General features: G+C 41.2%; 2 protein-coding genes across 3 annotated transcripts; one reads left to right on the top strand and one right to left on the bottom strand.

The window, feature by feature from the left end:
- Positions 1-4,679: 4,679 nt before the first annotated feature.
- On the bottom strand, positions 4,680-7,635 carry gadd45ab (growth arrest and DNA-damage-inducible, alpha, b). The gene is made up of 4 exons (XM_079350943.1): positions 7,428-7,635; positions 6,775-6,876; positions 5,674-5,881; positions 4,680-5,471 (listed from the first exon to the last, which is right to left on the bottom strand). Exons 1-4 carry the CDS (start codon positions 7,475-7,477, stop codon positions 5,358-5,360), a joined length of 474 nt encoding a protein of 157 aa, XP_079207069.1. The 5' UTR covers positions 7,478-7,635; the 3' UTR covers positions 4,680-5,357.
- Positions 7,636-9,333: 1,698 nt separating this feature from the next.
- sec16b (SEC16 homolog B, endoplasmic reticulum export factor) lies at positions 9,334-24,548 on the top strand. Of its 2 annotated transcripts, none has more exons than XM_079350938.1 (25): positions 9,334-9,761; positions 10,038-10,355; positions 12,211-12,308; positions 12,422-12,524; positions 13,797-14,011; positions 14,099-14,238; positions 15,160-15,221; positions 15,539-15,677; positions 15,778-16,008; positions 16,441-16,538; positions 18,547-18,628; positions 18,725-18,842; positions 18,932-19,043; positions 20,117-20,222; positions 20,322-20,459; positions 20,547-20,660; positions 21,528-21,606; positions 21,722-21,875; positions 21,988-22,148; positions 22,252-22,280; positions 22,498-22,605; positions 22,693-22,785; positions 22,883-22,991; positions 23,307-23,345; positions 23,443-24,548. In XM_079350938.1, the coding sequence occupies exons 2-24, from the start codon at positions 10,081-10,083 to the stop codon at positions 23,321-23,323; spliced, it is 2,781 nt and encodes a 926-aa protein (XP_079207064.1). In that variant the 5' UTR covers positions 9,334-9,761; positions 10,038-10,080; the 3' UTR covers positions 23,324-23,345; positions 23,443-24,548. The 2 variants fall into 2 exon arrangements, with proteins under 2 accessions (XP_079207064.1, XP_079207063.1); XM_079350937.1 differs by having other exon boundaries at positions 22,880-22,991.
- The last annotated feature ends 403 nt before the right edge of the window (positions 24,549-24,951 follow it).

Below are 24,951 nucleotides of genomic sequence, written 5' to 3'. Positions count from 1 at the left end.
AGACTCACAGCGAGGAGGCTCCTGGTTTGAATCCCTGCTGTTTGGTGTGTGCATATCTTCCTGTGCATGCTTTGGTTTCTCTCTTTGTCCTCCAGCTTCCTCCCGCAGTCCAAAGACATGCTAGTTAGGTTAATTGTTGATTCTAAAATTGTCCGTAGGTGTCTGTCTCTATATGTCAGCTTTGTGAGCGACAGGGGAACAGTGCAGGATGTACCCGGCCCCTTGCCCAATGACAGATCGGCTCCAGCCCCTCACGACCCCAAACTGGAGAAAGTGGTATATAATAATAATACATTTTATTTGTAAGCACTTTTATGAATCCTCAAAGACACTTTACACATCTGAAAATCATAAAACATAAAACACATGGGAGGTGTGTGCAGGAACGGATGGGTTTGGGGAGTGAGTTCCAGAGGGAGGGGGCAGTGATGGAGAAGGCTCTGTCTCCCCAGGTTTGGTGGATGTATGGACATGTGAAATGCAAGTTAGATACATTAAATGATTAAAAAGTAGTCTACAATCAGAGCTGCTTTGATTGGAGAGATCTTCCATCTATTATATTAACCATCCCATCTCCAACCTGTCACAGTACGACACAGCTCGTGAGAAGAGCATGTAGCGGTGTAAGAACTCATTTTGAAGGACTTTCTTTTTTTATTCATTAGGATCCCCATTAGCACCAGCATACGCACCAGCTATTCTTCCTGGTGTCCAACACACATCTAGTCATACACACGTATACACAGAACAATAGACAAAAAGACAAACAGCAAGGCCAACTCATCTAATAGAGCTAACAAAGTTCATACAGAAGAGAAAGAAAATAGACATCCTCTAAACATGCATTCTGCTAAAGAACACAAAATCATTCGTCCTCACATTTAAATCACATACTGTAATATACAGAGTCACCAATATTAATCCCATCATCCCCGTGTGGTACAGGGCTGCTCTTTGTATTATACTAAAAGAAACACAAACATTAAAAAGTATTACTAGGTTTGAAGAGACACAAGTCCAAATAAATGATTTTACAAGCCCATTGGGCTTCATTCCTCCTTGCACCATTGTTGGTAATGTGTTCTAAATAAAAACAATAAACTAAATGGGTATATTGCTTTTACCTGCATGGTCATGGAAAAATCTTTGCAAGTGTTCCAGCTTCATTAACTTCATAATATGTCAGTGCTGTGTTTTCTGCTTGTTTCACCGCCATCTGCCCATCTCACCCAGTTCCTACTGGTTTCAAATAAAAAGCATTAATATTTAGCTCTGTTTACATCACGCTTTCAACACAAAGGGAATGACGACAGAGAAACCACAAGCTGCTAAAGAAACCCAACTGAAATGAATACAGATGACGTCAGTGACAAGATTGACTATTTCCAAATCAATTAATTCCTTCATAAAATCTTAAAACATAATTTAATAACATAGTTGTTGTAGTTTATATTAACCTATTAAAATGTTTTATTAAACAGCAGAAGACATTCCATTCAAGTCCATTCAGACAAATGTACTCCAAACTAATTTGCATCATTAGTGGTTAACCAACCTAAGCTGCAATCACAGGTCACTATGTTAAAACCAACTTACTGTGTGTGTGTGTGTGTGTGTGTGTGTGTGTGTGTGTGTGTGTGTGTGTGTGTGTGTGTGTGTGTGTGTGTGTGTGTGTGTGTGTGTGTGTGTGTGTGTGTGTGTGTGTGTGTGTGTGTGTGTGTGTGTGTGTGTGTGTGTGTGTGTGTGTGTGTGTGTGTGGGTGGGTGTGTGTGTGTGTGTGTGTGTGTGTGTGTGTACCATTAGGTCAGGAGAACACAAACATTCTGCTCCAGTTTCTCAGTAAAGGTCTCATATGTGCCCCCGGCCTGTGACCAACTTGTTATGCAATAATCTCCGCTGTTTGGAGTGGCCCTTTCTCCTATTTCTCACTTTCTTTAGGTGTGAGGTTTCAACAACAATCAGGTCACACCATACTTGTTGTTGGCCCACATTGATGTAACCCTCAACTCCAGGCAGATGATGGATAGCCAGGGCTTTGTAGCAGTGATTGTATAACCTGTACATGCGAGGGGGAAGCTTCAGGATGAGCCGATGATCCAGTATCTGCAATATCTCACCTACTTTTGACTGTCCCTCCCTGTGTGACAGCAGGGCTGAAGACAACAAGCTGTTTTTATCTTTTAATGATCAAAATGGGACCAGATTTATTTTACACTCAAGCTCCTCTGGTGAGGATCTAGAAGTAGAGTGTGCCCTTTAAAAAGACAACATTTAAATCCAAGTGTTGATGAAAAAGCGAAACTACTAAACTAAAATACTAAACCACTTAAATGCTGAGGTACAGTGAGTAGTGTCATCAATGTAGTGCACATCTGCAAGTTTAGGCCTCTCCACACATTTGTTTGTGCATTGTTGTATTGAGTTGTCAGTGTTTGCCTTTAAGGCAGAGCAAAGCTGCAAGTATTAAAAAAAGAAACGAACAACCAGGTAAGTTGTTGCTGGGATTTTTTGGGATGTGCAGAGACAGAGATGTACAATGACACGCTTCTCACACACATAGGCCCAAAGTGCACACAGGACCTGTGGACATGCTACGCAAGCAACGGGCCTGTGCTGCTGGGAGTTCGAGCCTTACTCAAAGGCACATGGGCAGTACTCTTTACAGTGACTTTATAGTGACCTGGCAACCAGACTAACTTTCATAATTTGGACCGCTCTGGGACTTGAGCCACTCGACCTTCACGTTTCCCAACTCAAGTTTCCCAACCCAAGTCCCTACTGCCGCCCATATTTGATCATATTGGACAAGCCCCTCCCCCCTGTGTAATTTGTCCCACTATTCAATCTGTGGATTCAGAGGAAGCACAGAAGCAAGAAATTTCACTTGAGGTGTTTTGAAGTCTTCTTCTCCAGGTCTGTTTTGTTCATGTTAAAAACTGTAATCTTTAACGACAAAAATTTATAAAGTTTGAATGATGTCATCTCATAAATATTTAAATGGTTAACAGAGATATTAAAATATGTTTACAATGTCTAAGGTAAAAGAAAATATTTTTGCCAGTTTATTTTGTATCCTGACATAATATTAAAACCTGAAAACAGTTTGAGAAAGCTTAAAGAGATATATGGTGGATGGTGGAGTTCAGGGATGGTATTAATGGATGGATTATTTTTGTGCAAGTGGTTCAAGGAATGAAACAACATTTCACAACAATACTTGATGAATTGTTTGCCAAGACCCATAGGGTCCATGAGGCAGAAGCCCTGCTTGTCATCAAGCAAAGCAGGCAACTGCTTGGGGGCCCAGGCAAGTTGGGGGCCCCCCTAAGGCTGATAATTTTAAACCACAGCAGTGGCTCATACATTTGCAATGACAGTAGGAATCCTCCCTAAGGTGGCCCCATTTCACAGCACTCCCTCATAGAATAGTAAACGATTGAATGATGCTTGTCGAGCTGTAAATATGGGGGGAGACATTTTAATAACATATCCTCTGCTAAATGTTTTTTCGTTGGTGTCAGATTATTTATAACATAATGAAGATGTTTGGAGCCCCCCCCCCAGAATCGCCACTCTCCAGAGATATTCCCTGTCAAGTCTATAAAATGCCCTTTTGGCATTGACAGATAACATTCTGCATGAGGTCAGAAAATCTAAAGACTCAGGAGTTCAACGCAAAATGTGCAATCTCTCTGCGAATATGATCAGATGTGAAAACTCTACCCTCTGAATTTAACACGACCACAGACCCTCCCACCAAACCATCACACCCCAAACTCCTTTCCAGTCTTCTAGTCAGTCCCACATTTTGACCTCATCCCCCCAACTGTTAGGATTGTCGTCCTCTTAATATCACTGACACTTCTGCCGCAGTTCAGCCTCTGTGTGTGTGCTGCCTGTTATTAAGGGCTATTAATGTCAATGGTCAGGGGAGGGGGGGCGCCTCTATTCACAGAGCTATTTTTGGCCACAAAGCTAAAGTGCTGTACAGCTCTAGCAATGGAGGCCTGAATAGCCCTGACTCATGCACCCATTGTCTTGTGACCCTCTGTGTAAAAAAGCTTTGTCCCTCCCCATTCTGCACAAGCACCAATAATTTCTGGGTTTCTCTTTTTGCACAGCCTGAAAAGGAACTTCACTTTATTTTCCCCTTGTCTTGCCTGTGAGCTATTTTTAATCCACTCAGCAGTAAATTTAACTCTGATTACGTAGACAGAGGAGGCTGTGAAGAATGAGCTGTCACCAGGAGCTACTTCGCCCTCAACATTTCACACTACAATGGGAATTCTCCTCCCTTCAGTGTAACTAGATCCTCAAAATGTGCAAAAGGTCAAATTCTACAAGAGTGCTAATGCAGGAGGAAAGCTGATTTCAAGAAAATGCATGCAGGCACCAGATCGGGCCTTAAAACATTTGTCAGTTTTAAAATGTAAAAAATCTGAAATCATAACTGAAACATCTTTTTGCTTTTTTTGCCAAAGAGTTGCTGGCTGAACAAACTGTTAGAAATGTCAATTAAGTAGTGACTGTGCCAGGATGTAATCAAAAACCTGCAGGGTAACATGATGTGCTGGCTGTGAGAGATAGAAGCATAAACTGTTGGTCGGGGCACGGTGTGACTTCCTGCAGGGATTATTAACTTGTAGTTACTGGAAATGATGGAGGCAAAACCACAAAGATTAGTTCCTTGTTCATTTATTATATTCATCTTACCAAGGCAGAGTTTCATGAACGATGCACAATAAATACAATTTGTTAAATTAATTACACATAAAAACACTGATTAATGGACAAGTTTAAACAATTGCATTGCCCTTAAAATAATAATAATAAACTGTGAAAAGTTTCCCTTTTGAGTTATCAAAGTGTCTTAAATACTATCAAACAAATGTTACAGAAAAGCTTGAATTTGGTTTAATCTCCATGAGGAATTCTTCAAGCTGAGAGCTTGGACTGGTCCGTTCCAGCGTGGTCCAGTTCTTGGAGTCTTGTCAACGGTAAGCTCTCTGTGTGCTTCCCCCCCCCTCCCAAGTCCTGCACTTGTGCTCACAACGCGGGAACTTGTCCGCTCACATGATTCAGTTTCCTGAGAAGGCTTCTTTCTCAGCAGAGAAAGGCGCAGTCATGAGCTGGAAATCCTGGAAGCCAGACTGCTGAGTCACTCCTCCTTGGCCCATGAGTTCACCCTGACCTGGTAAAATATTTGAGCGTTTGGCTCCTCGTGTTCGGTTTTTCTGCCCCTCCCATCTCTTGCTCTCTCTGAGGTACTGTCCAGAGAAGTCCAACACAGACATTAAGACAGGCCTTGTGCAATTACTTTTCCCCAAATGCACACAAAAATTATATTCCAAGCAGTTTCATCGGTCTGGCAGGTTGAGAACAGGCACCCACTGATCCAGACAGCGGCTGTCTCTGCAGAATCGGTTCACTTTGCTTAGTGCAAGGTCCTTCAAAAGGGACGACTGAGGATTCTGCAGAAAAAAAGGAACAAGGCAGTTACAATCTGATGTTTACTGAAAAGTGCCATCAAGACGAAAACAATTTCTTGCAAGAACAAACAATGCCTTCATTCCAAAAAGTGCCCAGTGATTGCAAGAAAACTCCCTTCACAGTCTGAAGGAGGTGAGTAATACAAATTGTGTTTGTAGGAAGCAGACATGAGTAACTTCTTACCGTAACTAGAACACAGTGTAGATCCATGGGCTCCCCTCCAGGTTTCACTCCTCCCAGTATTTCAGACAAACGCCTCATATTGCTCACTCGCAGGATGTTGATGTCGTTCTCGCAGCAGAAAGCCTGGATCAAGGTGAAGTGAATCTGCAGAGCCACGTCCTCTTCATCGTCTGTGGCCAGCAGACACAACACCACATTGTCTGGATCTCTAAAAGACACATCAATAAAGAGACAGACATGAAGGAAAAGTACAATAGCTCTTCTTTAACAACCTATAGAAAAACCTGTCAACTTGATTTCTTTCACTGATTAAGAGATGTTGCTCATAAAAATGTTCTTTTAATGTCCAATGTTCTGAAAAGTTAAAGACAGAAGACAACTGTTCAGATGTTAAATTAAGCTGCTTTCTATGAAAAAAAACAAGTTGGAACAAGGTTGCACCTTGTCCATTAAAACCACGTGTTGTTATACACAGTGTCAATGCTTTTCTGATTAGCTTCTACTCCATGTAGAGTTAGTGTTTTCCTGTTGCAAATTACATGAATAAAGTTCGCGTATAAATGTTGTGAAAGCATACGTCCCTGAACATTAATCAAACGCACCCTCTTAGAATAAGAAGAGTGCACATGCGCAGTTGCGAAGTGGTGAGTAACAACGGCTGCGCTCTCGCAATCCCTGTTCGTCACCTTTAATTCAGATCGTCTGAAGCGTTACAATTTATTCTGCAATACAATTTACTCGGTAGATTTTACAACAAAAGTCTGCCTGCCAAAAGCCCACAGGGCTGGATCTCAGTCAGCAGTCTGCAGCTTGTACCGGGCTGGAGAAATCTCGCGCTAACGTGAACAGGCATCAGCGCTCCGTCCTGCACGGATCAAAACACAGGACTGACGCGCTTCAGAGGCAAACACAGAACGACTAATAAGACATTGATAATTGAGAGAAAGTGTTGTTTAACAGATGAAACAAAATTAGCTTGGAAGTGACCCACACTGTTGAATGTGGGCTCTGGCAAACAACTGCTCTCCAGTGGGTTTACTGCGTACTGCTGTCGGTCAGTGCCGGGCTACTTAAACCCCTGCATGATTGGTAGTAACTTACGCATTCAGAGACTTTGCTGCCTCATAAACTCCAACAGTGATGCAACCCTGAGGCAATGCAGAGCTCAGGACCTCCTCTAAAGCTTTAGCCACCGATTCCATCCTGAGGAAGGACAAATTAAAAATGTTAAAAGTTAAGTTTACAAAAACACATAAACACACTGTTAATGTAAACACTGGTCTGCACTTAACTACTACTACTATGGATTATAATAGGGATGGCTAATGATGCAACATTGCAAGACCGATGATGCACAAAATCAACGTACTAACCAAAAAGCGACCACCTCATCAGGTAATCATGCACACAGGCTTGGCACCGAGAATGCAAATTCTCAGCAGCATGACAAGCGTGCATTACTAAAGCTAAAGTTTAGCAGAGCGGCTTGACGTCAGCTGACGTTACAGTCTGAAGTTATGAAACCAAATGTCACCTAATGACAGTCAGAGCTGACATAAACCTCACTTGAATCAAAACCCAAATAAGTGGGTCTAGACTTCTGCATATCCTACTTCGCCTATAATTGAATTAATTTCCTTGTCACAATATTTTAAGAACGATGTCAGCTGTTGAACTTGAAAATGTACACTAAGTGCGAAATCAAAAACAAATGCAAAAGAAATACATTAAAAAATAGGATATTGTGAGCTTACCTTTCTGAAGAATTCTCTCCACCTGTTTCTTCAAAAGTCATATTGCACATCCGAGCGGCTTTGCTGTTCAGTAATATCCAGAGCGTAGTGTGACTGCTTGCGTGTGCTCAGAGTCTCTCTGTTGTTCTGCTCCGTCAGTCCAACGTTTCCAGTAGTAAAACCTTTACAACCCCCCGCTCATTTGCATAAACCGGCCCCCCTATGGTCACGAGGAGCGACGCATTTCAATTTCAACTTGTCTTTGGGGAAATAGCAACACCAAGTGGCTATATCAAAAACTGCACAAATATTTTCAATTTCAATAATGGGTATTAAAATATTAAGAGAGAATTTTGAGCGACTTTAAACTGGCCATGTTACTATTAGATTAGCCTATATAATAAAGTGATGTGTTGATTTATTTCATTTTGTTATAATGACGTGTTTCGCCCAGTGATGGCAGTCTATTGACCCATGAAGTGACAAAACACCTTAGCAAAGTGTTTTATCATTTATAGACAAACAACTAAATCACTAAAGTAAGATCTACTCATAAACTAATGTTATAAAACACAACCACCCACAGTCTAGAAAAGCGCCGTGCGAGCTCAAGTCCATTTATCCTTTCCAATCCCTGACTGAGCAGCGCCACGCAGCAGTCCCCACTCCAAACGTCAGAACTGGGTTTTTTTTAAGCACTGAGGCCAGGTGCATCCCATTAAGTATTTTGTACCTTTACCTGGGCAGTGGTGGAGAAAGTGGAAAGTGAATGGGGGATGGGACAAACAGCACAGGGAAACAGACGACATAGATAAATAATGAGATCAGTCCAAAACAATCACATAGTTAATTCAGAGTTCAGTAACATAAAAAAAGACCACATTTACAATTGGGACTACAACGTTCTGGACAAAAAGACTGATAAGAAATCATCACAGTTGCATTTTTACACATTTTATTGACTTTTTGGCATAAACATATATTTTTCAAAATGTCTTTTGCAAAAAGTATTTTTTGTGAACATCCTGGAACATAACGCATGATTACTTCAAACTTTACCTTTTTCAAGAGAGCCACTAAATCCTGGTGATTAACAAACACATGACCGTGTCTAAGTTAACATGCCAATGGTGTGTCTCAGCATATATCACTGTACCCAGTTCAGATTTGTATTTCTTTTTTAACTCATCAGTTTATTTATGGGTTTGCTGTTACAAATGAGCATTCACTATAAACATGATAATACTGCAAAAGATAAAAAGTCTGAAAAAAAATGGTTAACTTAATTTCTTCTTAGACTTTCCATAAAATGAGTAGGCTACACTTTATAATAGTACGTTCCTGTATTAGCCTATGGAGAAAAGTGCATTTATGAAAAGGAACATATGGAGCAATATAAGTAATACAAAAACAACAGTTATAAAGTCTGTATGGGAACATAATAGAGCTCTGGGTAAAATCACGACCACTGCAAATGACCGGAAATGATAACAAACCCATAAGGAGTGAAACAAAACAAATAATCAACATAGGTAAAATAGGCTACATTATAATGTCTCCTATAGGTTTATCTGCTGTGCAAAACAGCAGACACATGCGAATAGCCAATTTTTTAGGTAAGTCTTAATCAACATATCTGAGCCTTAAAAACATGTAAAGTGTAGGCTACTGAAACAACGTATTGTAAAAGGAAAGGTTTATTGTAGAGGCTACTGTATAATGAGCGAAATTAAACGAGATTTATTGCGATGCAGCCAGGAAAGGTGGGAAAATTTTCACTGAACACAAGGCGGATGTTGGCAACAGAAATAATGTGATTCTTAGCCAGAAATAGATTTCATTTACTGTAATGCACCAGAGCGCCTCTAGTGGCAATGCAAACGAACTCGACTTTTTTTTTTTTTTTTTTTTCCAACTCGTCTGAGAGTTGTTTCCTCTGACTCGAGATCGGTTTCCGACTCACTCTGTCAGTTTACAAAAATCACAGAAACTGACCTGAGAGCAGTTTATTCGACTCCTAGTTAAACCCTGTGTGACAGTCCTCCTGACTTCATCTTCCCTACCGGCAACGTGGCAAGTCCTGTCTACACACTTGAAAGTTGTATCTTTTCCTTTAGCATATAAAAGAAAACCCGAGATCCTGATTATTCACATCAGAGTGACACAGAAAAAAAGACTTATTTATTGTAGTCAGGATGAACATGGACGTGATTTGGTGTTTTCCATCCAGCAGCTGTCAGACTCCTCAAGGCGCGCTCCACTGTTTACCTTCAGCTGACTGAGAACACACAGGCTGCTCACACACAATGAAAACAAAACGGAGATGAAGGATTATACACATTTATAACCTGGAAGGTAGGATTTGTTTTGCTTTCATGCACGCTTTGGTGTGTTTTTGCTTTTCCTACGGATGATGATTCAAACTCTGGCAGTGTTTCGTGTGCAGTGACTTCCTTGTTATGGGTATGGGTCAGTTTTTGTGAACTTTATCCTCTTGTTATCATGCAAACCTGTTATCAGCACATGTGAGTTCCCTGAGAAATGATGTGGCAGCTGTCAGTGTACTTTGACTCTGTGGCATTTTTGCGCTGTTAAAGAACCTAAACAAAAATCTTTGTTTTTGCACCTCAGAATCGCAAACTCGACCGTCCAGTTATTATTTCAAGGGGTTATCATGGATCACAGAGGTCAACCCCGGCCCGACGCTGCACACGGTAACTCCTACAGAACGAAAGACAGAGAGGACTACTACAGGTACTGTCAGCAGGACGGAAACAAGGGTCACCCACCACCGGACCTCAGGGAGAGGGACAGGAACTGGACCCATTCTGATGCTCACCACAGGAGTCACTACACCAGCCCTCATGCCTGGCCGGAGCAGCATCCTTACACCAGTCAGCAGTATCATTACGGGTATGGACATCTGGACCACCAAAGACCTCAGTCCAGGTGTGTACACAGACTGGACACTAGTCTTCTTCATTACTTTTGAGATGTTTTTACTAATGCTCCTTAAATTAAAATCACAATTATATTTCCATTATTATTAGTTTAAGTATGACATGGTTTCTATATTACTACAGCTGTACTTAGTACATTACATAAATAAGTGTTGCAATAACTCATGTTTACATGTCCATCTCTTCTTTATGTTTTACATATTATCTTTGTAGGAGCCATAAATGTAAGTCGGTTGTGTGTTTGGTTTAATGGTTTGTTTACCTTTTTGTTTATTGTTTGCAATCTTATTGTTTCTTGTGGTGGGTGTGTTTACCGGAAATCATTGTGGTGATTGCCGAGACTATATGGGCTGCACTCACCTGTTCACCTGGTTGATTGTCTTGGATGGAGAGAGGGGGTGAGCGTGTGAGCGGAAAATTTCTGTTGACCGTCATACACTGCACTGCACAAGTTGAGTTTTACGCAGTCATAGTGTCTTGTCTGTTTTTGTTTGTTTGGAGGAATAAATGACTAAAAGCATATCGATGGAGAGTCATTCATAACGACTGCGCGTCACAGACTTTTCTCCCGTGTTTAGTCCCTCGCGCCACCCTTTTTTTTGTGACGACCTGCAAAGGCCGATATAGCCGCAATAATCTTCTTTAACAACTTATCACCAACTAATCTTAGGCTAGCAGATCGATAGTAGCTAGTGCTTCGGGGCCATGAGCTCACATTATCATGACTTCATCATGGTGTAAAGGCATCATATCTAATACACCCAGACTTTCATCCTAGTCTACAGGCAACATGTTGACATAAGGAGAAAGCATTGCTTGTTTACATCGTTTTTTTTTATTCATTGCAACTAACAATGAAATGTGCATCTATTTTGGCCGCCTTAGTGAAAAAGAAGGCTCATCAGAATTGTGTAGAGCCCCCTGTGCAGTCCTGAATAAGCTAAAAAGCTGAGATATTTCAAAGCATGTTTGCAGAGCGACAAGTGTACAGTCTGGAAACTGAAAAAGAGAGTGAGACGTTATGGCACAACTTCACCAACCACCGAGGTGCAAGAAGAGTGAAAGGAGGTCATCAGGCTCCAACAACACTTATAGTATGGATATCGAATATATTAACAAGACCAACGTGTTTCTGCTTGTGGCCTTCAGCAGGGTCATGCCCTTGACTCTGATAAAGTCGATCTTTATACTTCAAATATTGCCGGAGCGTTTTGACCTGAGCAACTTAAAAAGGCGAATATCTGACATTAGCTTGTGTATGAAATGGTTAATGAGCTTGTTTAGCACTTTCCTAGTCTTCAAGTAGCTCACACCAAGAAACACCGACTCATTCACACACTGATGTCAGTGGTTGCTATGTAAAGCGTCCTGCCCGAGGACACATTGGGGCAGTTAGTTGGTAGAGGCGGTTGTCTCTGAACAGAAGGTCGGGGGTTCGAAGCCCAGCTCCCGCAGCAACATTTCCAACGTGTCCTTGGGCAAGACATTTAACCCAAAGTTGCTCCTGCTTCTTCTGTGACGTAGGAATGTGTATTGATGGAATTCATTACTTCTGAAGGTCACTTTGAATAGCAACCTCCGTCATCAGTGTGTGAATGTGTGACCTGCGGTGCGCAAAGGTCAGAAGACTAGAAAAGAGCTATAGAAGCCCAAGGCCATTGATTTTCTTAGAGATTGATTTAGAGTGCACATTTTCCTTCCTGCTGGTTGGTGCATCCTGACACCTGACTCTTGTCAAGCTAAAATATGTTAAAGGGAAAGCTAAACACTCCGTGCAAACAATGGTAATGATGATTATGCTGCTTTGGGGTGAGAGGATTAACATTACAATGATTTTCCTTCAGACATGGGTACGACTATTCAGCACACAGCCACTGGGACTACAGAGACCACTACGGTTATTATGATCAGGACTACAACAGAGGCCAGCATGGACACCAAGGTAAAGTGACTCAAAACACGTCCATGACCCAACTTGTCTTTTTATCAGCAGTATTCTTCAGTCTTTGTCTCGTCAAAAACACGATGTCCATGTCTGTTACTCTGATTTTACAGATGCTGGACAGTGGGGTCCCCATGACTCCTGGAGAACGGACAGTTACCGTGAAAGAGCTTATAGCCAGGTCCAATCAGGGAGCTCCCAAACCGAGGAGTACAGGTGAGCCCTAAGATTCAACTTTTAGAAATATAATCAACATTCATTCTTATATATGGGAGATAGACAACCCTCAGTTATAATCACATGAAACCTTAAAAGAGATAGAAACGTATCTCTCTTCCCTCCCTCTCCTCAACAGGAAAACCAAAAAAAGCACTGGCACTTAACACTGATGTCCCTTTTGAACTTATGTTGTCCCACCTTCATCAGCAATCAAAAGCATTGTTCGCTTTAAAAACAAATGACTTAACAACATGCACTGGAGCACCATCTTTGGACTGTTTAGTGCCTTATATATTTATATTGTATCGTGCCCATCTTTTGGCAGACTATCTTAATACTTCTCTATGTCTGTGCTGGTATTTCTATTTGTATTTGTTATTTTTTGGGGGTCTTTTGCCTTTATTAGACAGCTGAAGAGAGACAGGAGGTGTTGGGAGGAGGGTGGGGTGGGGGAGGGGGAGGGGGGGGTGAGCAAAAGGCAGAGGTCTGATCCAAACCCACAGCCGCTGCGATGAGGACAAAAGCTCCTGTAGAAGGGCTACACAACATTCTGTAACCACTATCAGCGCTCCGTTTTAGCTATTTTGAGATATTTCTGATACTATCAGAGTTTGCACCGCGGTTCAGAGAGATACGTTTATTTTTATTTTTCGTAGGGCATAATTGACTATTAAGAGGACTTTAATTTTATAAAAGGAAGGTAAAATACTTTACATGTAAAGGTACAACAATATAATCATATGTATAAGAGAAGCGTAAAATGCTCTCAAATAGTTAAAACTGTTTAATGAGTAACATTTAATCAAATGAAAAAACAATAAAAAGCTACACTTATCTCAAACAATTCTAGGTTTAATTATTATAGTTATACAAGTTAAGGGGCCGCTGTAGCTTACTGGTGGAGTCGGTCGTCTGTCTCTGAACAGAAGGTCAGGGGTTCGATCCCCAGCTCCCACAGCCACATGTCCCATGTGTCCTTGGGCAAGACACTTAACCCCGAGCTGTTTAGGGATCCATTAATAACGGCCTCTGCCATCAGGGTGTAAATATAAATATAAACTTTATTACAGGCTCTAAGCTCAATAGGCAGACATACTAAAAACAGTTACATAAACAAAAACTCTTTTTCACAAGAGTCTTATAAGGCACTCATACCAAATGTGTGAGCTGCGGTGTAAAAGTGCTCTCTATACAAGCTCAAGTAGAAAGTATGAATCTGGATTTGTTTTTGAATGAAAATGTAATATATTGATGTTTTTATCATCTCAGCAATGACCAAGGGAGAAAAAACTCCCAGCATTACTTCAACGACTACGAGGAGAATCCCTCCAGAGACCATGAAGAGGTTTCCTCTTATTACCTAGGGACGTTAGAAAGTTCCAAAAACTCTGGGATGTCGTCCAGCAGCTATGAACTGAGTCAGTACATAAACGGAGCTGAGCACAGCGAGCCTGTCCAACAGCCTGCTCAAACATCTGATGCAGGTGAGTCGACTAAAGGTGGTTGTTGTTTTTCCTTCCTCACCTCGACCTTTCCTGACGACTCCTGTCCCTTTCATCGTATGTCCTCAGCGCATCAGCTGTCCGCCCCTCTGAAGTTCTCCATCCCTCATGCAGTGGTAAGTTTTGGACCTGCAGGACAGTTGATACGAGTCAGTCCGGGACTGTCCACTCAGGAGAACGTCAGCCACCTGGAAATCCACAGTATGGAGGTGAGTTCAGTACAACTGTTGTGCCCTCTGTTGGTTATTTAATGTTTGGTGCTGCAGATATTCCTCTATAGTCTGATTTGAATTCTTTTAAAAAAAAAAATATATTCAAATATATCTAAATCTTTTGATGCTAAAATGTAGCACCTTGAGCCGTACTTCAGGTCATTGGCCCACAGGATCATTATGCAGGTCGTAGTTTTGTCCACTAGAGGACACTAGAGGACACTGCTGCTGGTGGTGGTAGAAGAATGCAGGATGTGATGAGGAGTGGGTTTCTAAAATGACAAACTGAGTGTGGAAGAGAGGGAAGAGGTTTTAAACTTTGCTCGAAGCAGCTTGAGAGAGTTTGTGTCAGAATCGGGTCTGATTGCTACTTAAAGAAATAACGCCCCAAATCAGCTGATCACCAGAGCAGTAGGACGCAGGAAGTGGTGGAGAGGGAATGGGCAGGAAATTACGCCATATCTGTGTTTATTACATGTTTGACTATGTCCTTTGTATGGGTAATAACAGGGAGACAAGACATTATTATTACAGTGACGGACCTCAGTATTATTCCTCTTTCTTCTGTGTTTCAATGATCTTACACACTCAAGCACTTTTAGATGTGTTATTGTTTGTCTTGTACCGACAAAGGCAAATGTCACAACCTTTGCACTGATGATGCTGGATGTGACAGAGACTCTGATAGATGCACGTGCAGATCCTCCAGATCACGTTCAAATGAAAGACTCAGACTTTGTTTGTATCATGGTGTGTTGCTCATTCTATAACAATTCCCCTAGCTTTGGTTATACATGTGACCCATAACCCTGCATCATGACACACATGTACTGCTACACTCTTGTCTATTCATAGCCCTATCACTGAAAACTTGAATGACACTGAACAGAAGGAGTTTGTCTTCATGTCTGGACTCAGGTGATTCTGAGTGACACAAAGGAACAGCAGGAGATGAGAAACTTCCCCGGGCCTTTAACCAGGTATTGTGTCGTTTTGTCTCCCTGTCAGAATGTATCCTGCTCAGTGTCATCTTTTTATCTTATACGTTTATTTAGTAGGGACTCATTGAACACTGCTTTACTAAGTAGATGCCATGCCTACAGGTTTCTCGGTCTGGCCAACCCCTGTCCATGCTCAGCTTGAAACAGAAGCTTTAGACTTAATGAAATACTGAAATAATGATACTGTGTAAATAAAGACATTTTAATTTTTCAATACAATAAATTTAATGAATATAATAACAATATGTAGAAAAATCACGGCCATATTTATTTGTCGCTTTTTAATGTTTTCGAAGAGAGGACTTGCACAAAGTGGATGCTATGGAGTTTGCCCACCAGAGGGCAGACGCAAGCGTCAGAGACGAAAAACTGCATGATAAGAAGTCTGCTGCCCTCTTGTGGAATCTACTGATATTGCTCTGCAGACAGAATGGGGTAGGTGGATCATGTATTTTTTTTTAAATAAAAAGGACAAGCTGACATTACATCAAAGCAATCATTGTGATCTTGACGACACAGTTTTCCTTTATTTCAGAAAATAGTGGGATCAGATATCGCAGAGCTGTTGATGCAGGGCTCACATGCAGATGGAAGCTGGGAGGCTGAGGCACCCACGCTGATCGACTTCAGTGAGAGCTCCACGGCTGACATTCCCCCTCAAAGAGGAGACGACCTGCTCACAGGAAACCTGAGCAGCTTCAGCTCTGAGACGTCAGAGAAAGCGCTGCAAAGCTACACTCAACTGCTGCTGGCTGGAAGAAAAAAGGTGTCTTTGTTGTGAAACTTTTTTTTAAAAATACAACCTTGACAAATAATAAATTATAAGTCTTGAATTTAAACTATTATTTATCAGCTAAGTGTACATGAAGCATGTTGATTAAACAAGGAAAGGTAGAGCGGAGAAGAGATCAAAGTTCCTACATGTAAATGTGGATTCAATGCTTTTTGGCAAAATATGTTGAATTGTTTGGGCCTCAAACTGAACGAAAACAATGTGGACTTTTACATTGTTTTGTTTTTACCCAAATAGAGAGTGATCCCCATTCACAGTAATGTTTTTTTATTGACTATTTGTAAGGGTACAAAATAAGCTGCCAAAAAGCTTAAACCTACATTTTCATACAAGTTGCCGTTGACGTCACAGTGTGCAGGGATCTGAGTGTTTGTCTCTTCACACCTTTTTTTTTGTGTTTCCCAGGAGGCCTTGGAGTCAGCTATGAACAGCAGCCTATGGGGACATGCACTATTTCTGGCCAGCAAAATGGACAACAGGTCCTACACCACTGTGCTGAGCAGGTGAGAAATGGGTGACAAAGTCTTTTGAGACACGACAGCTGCAAAAACACGACTATCTTTACACAACTTCACACATGGCGGTAATTTGTGAGGAATGATTTCTCTGACTAAACTGAGATATGGGCTTGTTGTGGTCTTCTGTGTTGCTGTTGCATACAAATACAGCTAGCATTTGTGCCACTATTATGTGGAGTATATCCTAAGCATCCTGCGTGTGAGTTTTAATCAAGCACCCGGGAACAAGCCGGGCTGTAACGTGACTTTGGCACTGGTGCCGCTCAGAGTACTTTAACTTCCAAACATTCATCACAGGACAGCAGCAGCCTTGAGATAATTTTATTTTGTACGCAGTCATTGCAAAAGGAGGAGCCACAAGACCATGAATAGATTGCTGGGAGTGTGACACACTCAAAGCGATCTGTCTAACAAAAGTGGGAACATTGTCAAGAAGGACAGTGCAAGAAGATAAATACAACCTATTCTTAGAAGACAGTCCTGTGACAATTTCAGAAGAAGTAGACAATTTACAGCCTAAATTAAGTATAACCCACAGCACTCTGCTTCTAACAGGCAAGTACACCCTGTCCCAGTCTCAATGTTCACAGTAAGGTCTCAGCTGGAGTCAATCTCAGCAGTCATTGGGTAAGACACTGGGAACACGCTGGACTGTTCGCTAGTCAATCACAGGGCTGACATATAGAGGCAGACAACCGGCCACACTGACTATAAGACCTACGGGCAACATAAAGTCAACCATCAACCTAACCTCTGTAGTTGGCTTATCAATTGGCTGCAATCTCACCACTAACTGACTAAATCCTGAGAACCGGTCATTCTACTGACTGTACGACCATAGCATTGGATGCAGTCAGAAGTAAGGGAGGTAGACTCACAGATGCTTGTAATACGTAAAGTACGTCAGAGAATATCTTCGGTAGGGCCGGGAATTTTCTGGTGTTTCATGATTCCATTTGATTCTTGGGGTCACAATGTTATTCAGACTGTATTTTCGATTCAATGCGATCCTGTTTTCATGGATCCATTAATTCAAAGTTTATTTTTTAATTAGTACATACTTCAGGATCTACTGAGTTATAAAGCTAGCTTTCGCACTTTTTAAATGATTAGCCAAAAAAATAAAATAAAATAAATAAATATATATATATATATATATATATATTACAAGAGATTCTTGATTATGCAATAAGGATGATTTAAACCAGAGATTAGACATGTAGAACATTTCAACACAGCCTATTGCTGATGAACATGCTGAACAATAGTTTAATATCTTGATGAGGCGATGGATATTATGTCTTTTTTTTTTTTGTCAGTAGTATTTCCTACATGTATATTCCACGTAGTGACACATATCTAATAAAGCAATAATAGATGGTTTCTGTGGGCAGACAACACCCGATTACTTCCTCTCTTGCTGTGCAGAGTTTGCCTTTGCTGTTGAGTTATTAATACATTGTAAATGTGAGGGTACATAATAGACCATTAACACCGTTCTGCAAATAACCTAGCTGGACATACAATAAGCCCAGTTAAACGTCTGCGTCAGTCACAGTCATATTTTTGTGCCAAGTAATGGCCCTGTGTTTCAAAAGTAGAAACATTTGCACTACTGTACAGTATATCACTAAACTGAAGTTTCTGTAAACTATTTATCACGTAACCCGATCCATTGTTACCAGGCTATTTTAGCTACACCAGTATTTCCCACTGCAGCATATGTCACTGGAAGAATGTCTTAGGGAGGAGGGACAGATAGCCAGGAGGATCATCATGTGCGATCTATTGCTGCTACGTTTTACTTTTATACAGAGTCGAATACGCAGTGGTGCCTTAAATTGGATGATTGCTGTTTAAGTACAGTAGCAATGCTGCAAGCCTGCATTAAAGCTTTGAATGAGATATGCATAAGATCTCTGACAACAAATGAGATATTAGACAGCGAGATATTAGACTATGAGATATTGACAACAAACTCCTCTTTTGGCAGGTTTACAGGACAGCTAACAGCCAGTGATCCACTCCAGACTCTCTTTCAGCTGCTGTCTGGGAGAATTCCTGCTGTAGCAATGGTAAAAACACCCACAACATAAAGTTCTCAAGGACCCACATTTCAATAATAGTAGTTTAAAAATGTTCAAGATTTGATCGTGATGTTCTGTGTCCAGTGCTGTGGGAATGAAAAATGGGGAGATTGGAGGCCTCATCTGGCTGTGATGCTCTCCAATGAGACGGGGGACGCGGCTGTCCAACAGAAGGCCATCGTCACCATGGGAGACACTCTCGGTAGTGATTCACGGACTGACAGACAGGATGTAATGTTGTCTCTGCATAGATTTGTGAGCTGATCATTTTGTGTCGCTCTTCCTGTGCAGCCTCCAAAGAGCTCTTATATGCTGCCCACATGTGCTACCTGACGGCAAGTGTTCCCTTTGGGGTGTTCACACAGAAGGCAGAGAGACTGGTGCTCCTTGGCAGCAGCCACAGGTGAGCTCTACACTAATAAAGTCTGCTTGATGGTTTGATTAGAAGATGGAGAAAGATCCAAGCTAAATGACTTTTACTACTTGTTATATTTCTCTATATATTTAGAAGCAGAGTTTCTTCAGCTCGTCCCCACTGGAGCCTTTTTGGTTCCTGACAGAACAGTTTTTAAAGGTTCCAACTTGAAACCTATGAGGAGGATCAATCTTTAACTGAACATAACAACTACATCTATCTGTGAGTCTGTTCACAAAAGGGTATTAAAGAGACTCCTATGGGGTAACAGGAATTAGAAGTCGTGAGCACCCAAATGTGGTCTAAACAACACATCAGACATATTTTGAACCAGTTTAAAAAGGTGTTAGATATAAAAATTCACTCTGATCCTGTATTTAATCATGCCTATAAACCTCTCTATTTCAGCCCTGCTCAGAACAGGCTGTTTCTGGGTCTGTATCTTTAAATGTAAATTAGCTGTGTCTGACCATGCCCCTCTTTGGAAGGGGATGTGGCCCGGGCTTTTTTGCACCATGCCCAATTGTTTTCGGTGAGAAGGCAGACTCAGAGGGCAGAACAAACACCTAGCTGTGGGCATGTTACCCATCTGGGGGAGGGGTTACTGCCCTGTGATGTCATAAAAGTAAAATCTCCAAACAGCCTGTTTGAGCACACAGTTTCTGAAGAGTGGAGCAGGCAAAAGACGGAGAGGATGGACTTTTCTCATCATTGGGGGTTTGTAGATGAACTGGGACACATCGTGTTAGAAAAACATGGTGACGTTTATTTTACATAATACGAGAGCTTGAATGTGGTTCTTTCAACCCCCATGCTTTAAACCAGCGGTTCTCAGTTGGTGAGTAGGGACCCAATAATAGCTTGGCATCAGTTTTTAGTAAGTCAGAATTGTAAAAATTCTACGAGTTGCTTTTTACAAAAAAAAAATTCTGTCTTTGTTCTGTCTCATGTTTTTTTACCATCTGATGTCCTAACTACACAATGTTTCATTAAACAAATGTGATTGGTCAGGTTTCTGATCGTTAAAGAGAAGCTGTTTTGTTTGCTGTCTGCTCCTTTAGGCAATCCTTTCGACACTTTGCAACAAACTCTGCCATCCAGTGCACCGAGCTGTATGAGTACTGCCAGACACTAGGAGGGAAATTCTTTGCCATACCAACCTTTCAGGTAGATCTCACTGCTCTCTGCTGCTCTGACTAAATGTCATAAATGTTACAATTGTCATGTTTCAGTACACTTGATGAACAGGCATGTGATGTTGCTCAGGTGTATAAGTTCCTGTATGCATGTCGACTTGTGGACTGTGGACTGGCTTCTCAGGCCTTTCACTACTGTGAGGTAGTCGGGCAGGCCATCCTCCGACAGAGCGAGCCTTTCTATGTGCTGACTGCAGAGGTCATTAAGGTATTCACAACAAAATTCATTATTCATACTGATGCTTTAAATGCATAAATAAATGTAAGGTCATATTTATACGTCTTTTTCCTGCAGCTGTCAGACAGGCTGAGACACTCTGAGGGCCAGTTCAGTGACACAGGGGTAGGCAGAGCTGTACACGATCCCACCTGGCTGAAACATCTACGGGCTAGACTACACAGTTTACAGGTGAATGCTTTCAACTAGCTCCTCATTTGCTTTTGAGAAATTATTCTAATTTGCGGCAGGGGGAATTCAGCAAAGATGCTTTATGTCCCTACGACAGTGCTTAGACAGGGCCATTGTTGTAAGATATGAAGCATTGTTGTAAGCGTATGTTCCTGAGAGTTTCTTTTTATGTTTTCTAAACTATCCAGGCTGCTGGTTTAGAGCTTTGGAAAATGTATCATCAAAATTCAAACACAGTCGACATGTTAAAAAATAACAAAAGCAGAGGTAACAGTTTGCATCTGATTTGTCTTTGCAAATGTATTCAAGTTCCTCTCATCCTTTTTAAAATTCAAACAAGCTGTGGGTGCTACAGGTTTTTTAGGAGGTGAGCCTTTATGGTTACATGTACTGCAGCACCATCATCACATCACAATGTTACTTTGGCCAATAGATTTGTTTATGCCTAAATAATTCCAAAGCTGCTGGCGTTCCCCCAAGCCGCAGTTAAAATCAGGGTGTCCGTAGCCTAGTGGTTATGTTGTGCGCCTCATGAACAGAGTCCTCCTCGTGGCAGCCGTGGGTTTGAATCTGACCTCGGAGCTTTGCTGCACGTCATCCCCCATCCTTTCTCTTCCAAACATTTCCTGTCTCTCTTCAAGTGTGTTCTTATAAACAAAACAAAAAAAGATTGAATTAGCAACTGTTTACATGCCAAAATGCTAACTTGTGAGGAATAGAGATCAGATTATCAGTAAAGTTCATGTGGCAATATTATCATTGCAGGAATGTTTGCACGATGTTTTTATCATTTCACTCGAGCCACAACTGTGTCGTAGTAGAGCTCCTGCAGGCTCTTGATTTGTCTAATGTGTTTTTCTTACTTAGACAGGGAATTATGACTGCACAGAAACATACCAGCCTGAAGAAAAGGCTTTGGCCCATGACGATGGCAAAGCTTACTTTGGTAATATTGTGAACTCTTGTTACTTCAAATATTTCCACCGTGCATATGCTGTACATCTGTATGAATACTTCAACATTTCTCCTTAATGTTGCTTTTTATTTTTATTTCACCACAGAGTCAGACTTGCGAGACCGAGGCAGTGACATCCAGAGTCCAGAGCCTGAAGTACTTCATAAGAGAGGCACGGTGGATCAAGAGCATTTTAATCATCAAGTTGAAGAACACAATGAGGAAACGACAGCTTCCTCATGGGATGCTGACCAGGACTGGTACAACAATGTGACCTAATCCCTTCTGTCAACTCACAATTGCGGCTCATATGATATCCAGTCTTTAAGGGTACCAGTTATGTCACCGTCATCTCTCTGTTGCTCTGTCCAGGACACCCGCCAACCATCCCATGCCAGTAACAGTGGTTTATCCTCCCCCAGTGCAAACAGTGGCTGCTGGCCAGGACTTCAGTTATCATAACACAGATAGTGCTGAAGTCAGAACTGCTTTGCCACATTGTCCTCAGAATAATCTACCATCAGCAGCCCAGGGTGAGAATCCAAAGCATTAAGAGATCAGTCATTCCAGTCTCTATTCAGCTTAACTGTGGCAAGTGAGCTTGTGTGCGATACTTTGATTTCATTTCTCCTACAGGGGCTGGATTGTCCTCTGTAGCGGGCACAGTGAGTCCTATTTTTCTAACGTTATGTACTGTAACAAAGCAAGCACCACAGACATTTCAACTTCTGTCTTTGATGCTGTTCCCTTTGTTATCTTTTCTGAATTTATGCCCAAACTGTAGTCATTATCCACAGTGTTTCAGAAATAGATTGGTACAAGCTTATAGAGGTTACAAAAAGAAAAACCTGGATGTGAATGATGTGTGTCTACCTTTTGAAGATGGGGGGTCAGATGCTGGAAGTCACCACTAGTCAGCAGCAGCAGAGCCAGCAGAGTGTACAACAACAGTTTGTGGCCTCCAAAGTGACCAACGAGCCCCTGAAGCAGGTGGCTGGAGCCCCTCTGAAGTTGACACATAATAAACCACATGACAGTCCTTTGACATTCGTCCCATATTCTCCATGTTCTATGCAGAGCGCCAAGGCTGGCTGGTTTAGCGGATGGTTCAAATCAAAACCCAAAGATGTTTTGAAGGAGAGCACAGAGTTGGACAGCCCTGCTCAGCCAGTGAGAGATTAAGACATCATGCATTCACTTACAAACATGTTTTGTTTTTTTAACTTGGTGCTAACATTAATCCTTTTGTATGTTTTATTTAAAGCAGCAACCGAGTGCTGGCTTCTGTCCCCCTCCCCCACCTGCAGCTGTCCCACCTGCCATGTGTCCATCCCAGTCTTCCTCTGCAGGGATCAATCCATTTTCAAGGAAAGCAGGTGAATTATCAAAAAAAAAAATTACCCGCAGATATGGAAAATCAGCAGTTGTTTTTTTAGTTTTGAGATTTGAACTATTCCGCCTAAATATGTTGCTAAACTCCACATTCTTCTTTTGTCATGGGGGATGTCTGAGGTCAGCGACAAGCTGTGTTCTTGACATTAACACAGATGCTGACCAACGTGTCAAATTTCATATTATGGCTTAAGCATAGTCATGGCATGCTGCCTACATGCTTCCACTGATGACATTTATCCTTAATTCAACTGCGCAAATGAAATGTTTTTCTATAAATATCCACGTTTTCCTCTCAGGCCAGCAGCTGGGATAGAGACTACTCGCCTGTGTCACAGGTAAATTCAATAAATGAAAAGATATTAAAGATACATTTGCACCATATTTTAGATTTTTTAATTTTGTCTATGACCTTAAAATCGTTGTATTTTTTAGGATCACTGACGCCACTTAATCTAACGCTGGGATAAAGTACCGAATGTCTTAGTGAACGCAAGTGGGGTTGTTACCACTCCCCTTGGACCACATTTCCTTTTTAAGGCTGCCCTTTCAAACTGCCAGCTTCTTCCATCATATTGCATTTAGATAGAAATACTTGGTTACCAAATTGCAGTGACGCGTATCCCAGAAACAGCTGAGGCCTTATGAAAAGCTGACGGAAGGAAAATTACTGGTGGACGTAGGACATATTTTGACCCCAATAACCATTTTTAGTGGGAGAGACTTGAATCTAGTGGGTCAGGGGAAAGTTTGGGGACTAGTGACCAGTGCGAAACGTGAAATGTGACCAGTGCTAAAACATCTATAGGATATTAGACTCTTATGAGTCAACCATAAAAATATATCCATTCCAAGAGCTGCAAGAAATGCAGATCATTTCACATCACATTGTATTAAGAAGCACAGAGTCAACATTCTTATTTTTTCAATTCAAATATATTTTCAGAGAACACAATGAAGCAATAATTTTATATTCTTAACATGAATATATATGTAATTATATATGTAAATTAATTATTTTAAATTAAAAGTCAATGCTGTGGTTATTTTGCAGCCTCGAGGAGGCCACTTTTTTATCTTCAAAGCTGCCAGCAAAGTGTGCTGGCAGATGTCACAAGGCAAGTTAAAAATATGATCATTGTTTTTAAATTTTGTAGTTGGTGTGGTGCATGATGGGTAATACCACAGGGTTGTGACAGTGGAGGGGGGAAACCAGAAAGAGCGCTAATAGGCCAGCAGACAACAGATCAAACTGTTTATGTGCTAAGAATATTGTGTGTCGCTTTAATCTAAAACGTGTGTATTCATAGTTATTTTATATACAGTACATGTCTGTGTGACTGCACACTGTGTGTGTGCACTCCTTAAAGATGATAGTGATATATTGTATGTGTTACCTTATAAATATATTTTGATGTAATTCATGCTTTTTGTATTTGTCATGCAGTATCGTGCTTATGGTATTACAACACACTTCTCTGTTTTTGTACTACTGGACCAGCAGAAGACAAGATGCATAAAAGAGCAGTTCATTAATGTCATTTTATATAAGAGTCATTTTTTCAGTATTATTAAATGTTTACACCATCTTCATACTTGTCTTTTAATGTGATATTAATCTGACGAGTGCAAATAATCTCCAGCACCGGGATATCTCCCAACTTCCACAATTTGGTCCCCATCTAACCGTCTCTGCCTAGTCATCGATGTAAATGTTTTTTTGGCAGGTTATTGGCAAGCAGTAAGTATTAAGTCCCCTCTTGGCTGTCAGTGTCAACTGAATTCCAGGACAGTATGTCCCACTCGCAGTTGGCAAGTGCAGACTAATGGTAAAAAGAGACTGTGACGGCTGTGTTGATACTTACTTTAGTATATTAAGTAGACACCCCTTTTAAAATCCTCTTGGCATGATGCATTTCTACTGCATGACTGGGATAATTCAAT

The sequence above is a fragment of the Symphodus melops genome (assembly GCF_947650265.1).
Source record: "Symphodus melops genome assembly, chromosome: 8".
In the NCBI taxonomy this organism is placed as follows: Eukaryota; Metazoa; Chordata; class Actinopteri; order Labriformes; family Labridae; genus Symphodus; species Symphodus melops.
This window is presented reverse-complemented; position numbering and strand designations above follow the sequence as displayed.

Bases quoted from the DNA above. Each gene is read 5' to 3' on its own strand.
- gadd45ab (XM_079350943.1), bottom strand. From the start codon at position 7,477: ATGTGCAATATGACTTTTGAAGAAACAGGTGGAGAGAATTCTTCAGAA. The intron at 6,877-7,427 runs GTAAGCTCACAA...GTCCTTCCTCAG, and splicing joins GGAGAGAATTCTTCAGAAAG to GATGGAATCGGTGGCTAAAG. The intron at 5,882-6,774 runs GTAAGTTACTAC...TGTGTCTTTTAG, and splicing joins GCAGCAAAGTCTCTGAATGC to AGATCCAGACAATGTGGTGT.
- sec16b (XM_079350937.1), top strand. From the start codon at position 10,081: ATGGATCACAGAGGTCAACCCCGGCCCGACGCTGCACACGGTAACTCC. The intron at 15,678-15,777 runs GTAGGTGGATCA...CCTTTATTTCAG, and splicing joins TGCTCTGCAGACAGAATGGG to AAAATAGTGGGATCAGATAT. The intron at 16,539-18,546 runs GTGAGAAATGGG...CTCTTTTGGCAG, and splicing joins TACACCACTGTGCTGAGCAG to GTTTACAGGACAGCTAACAG.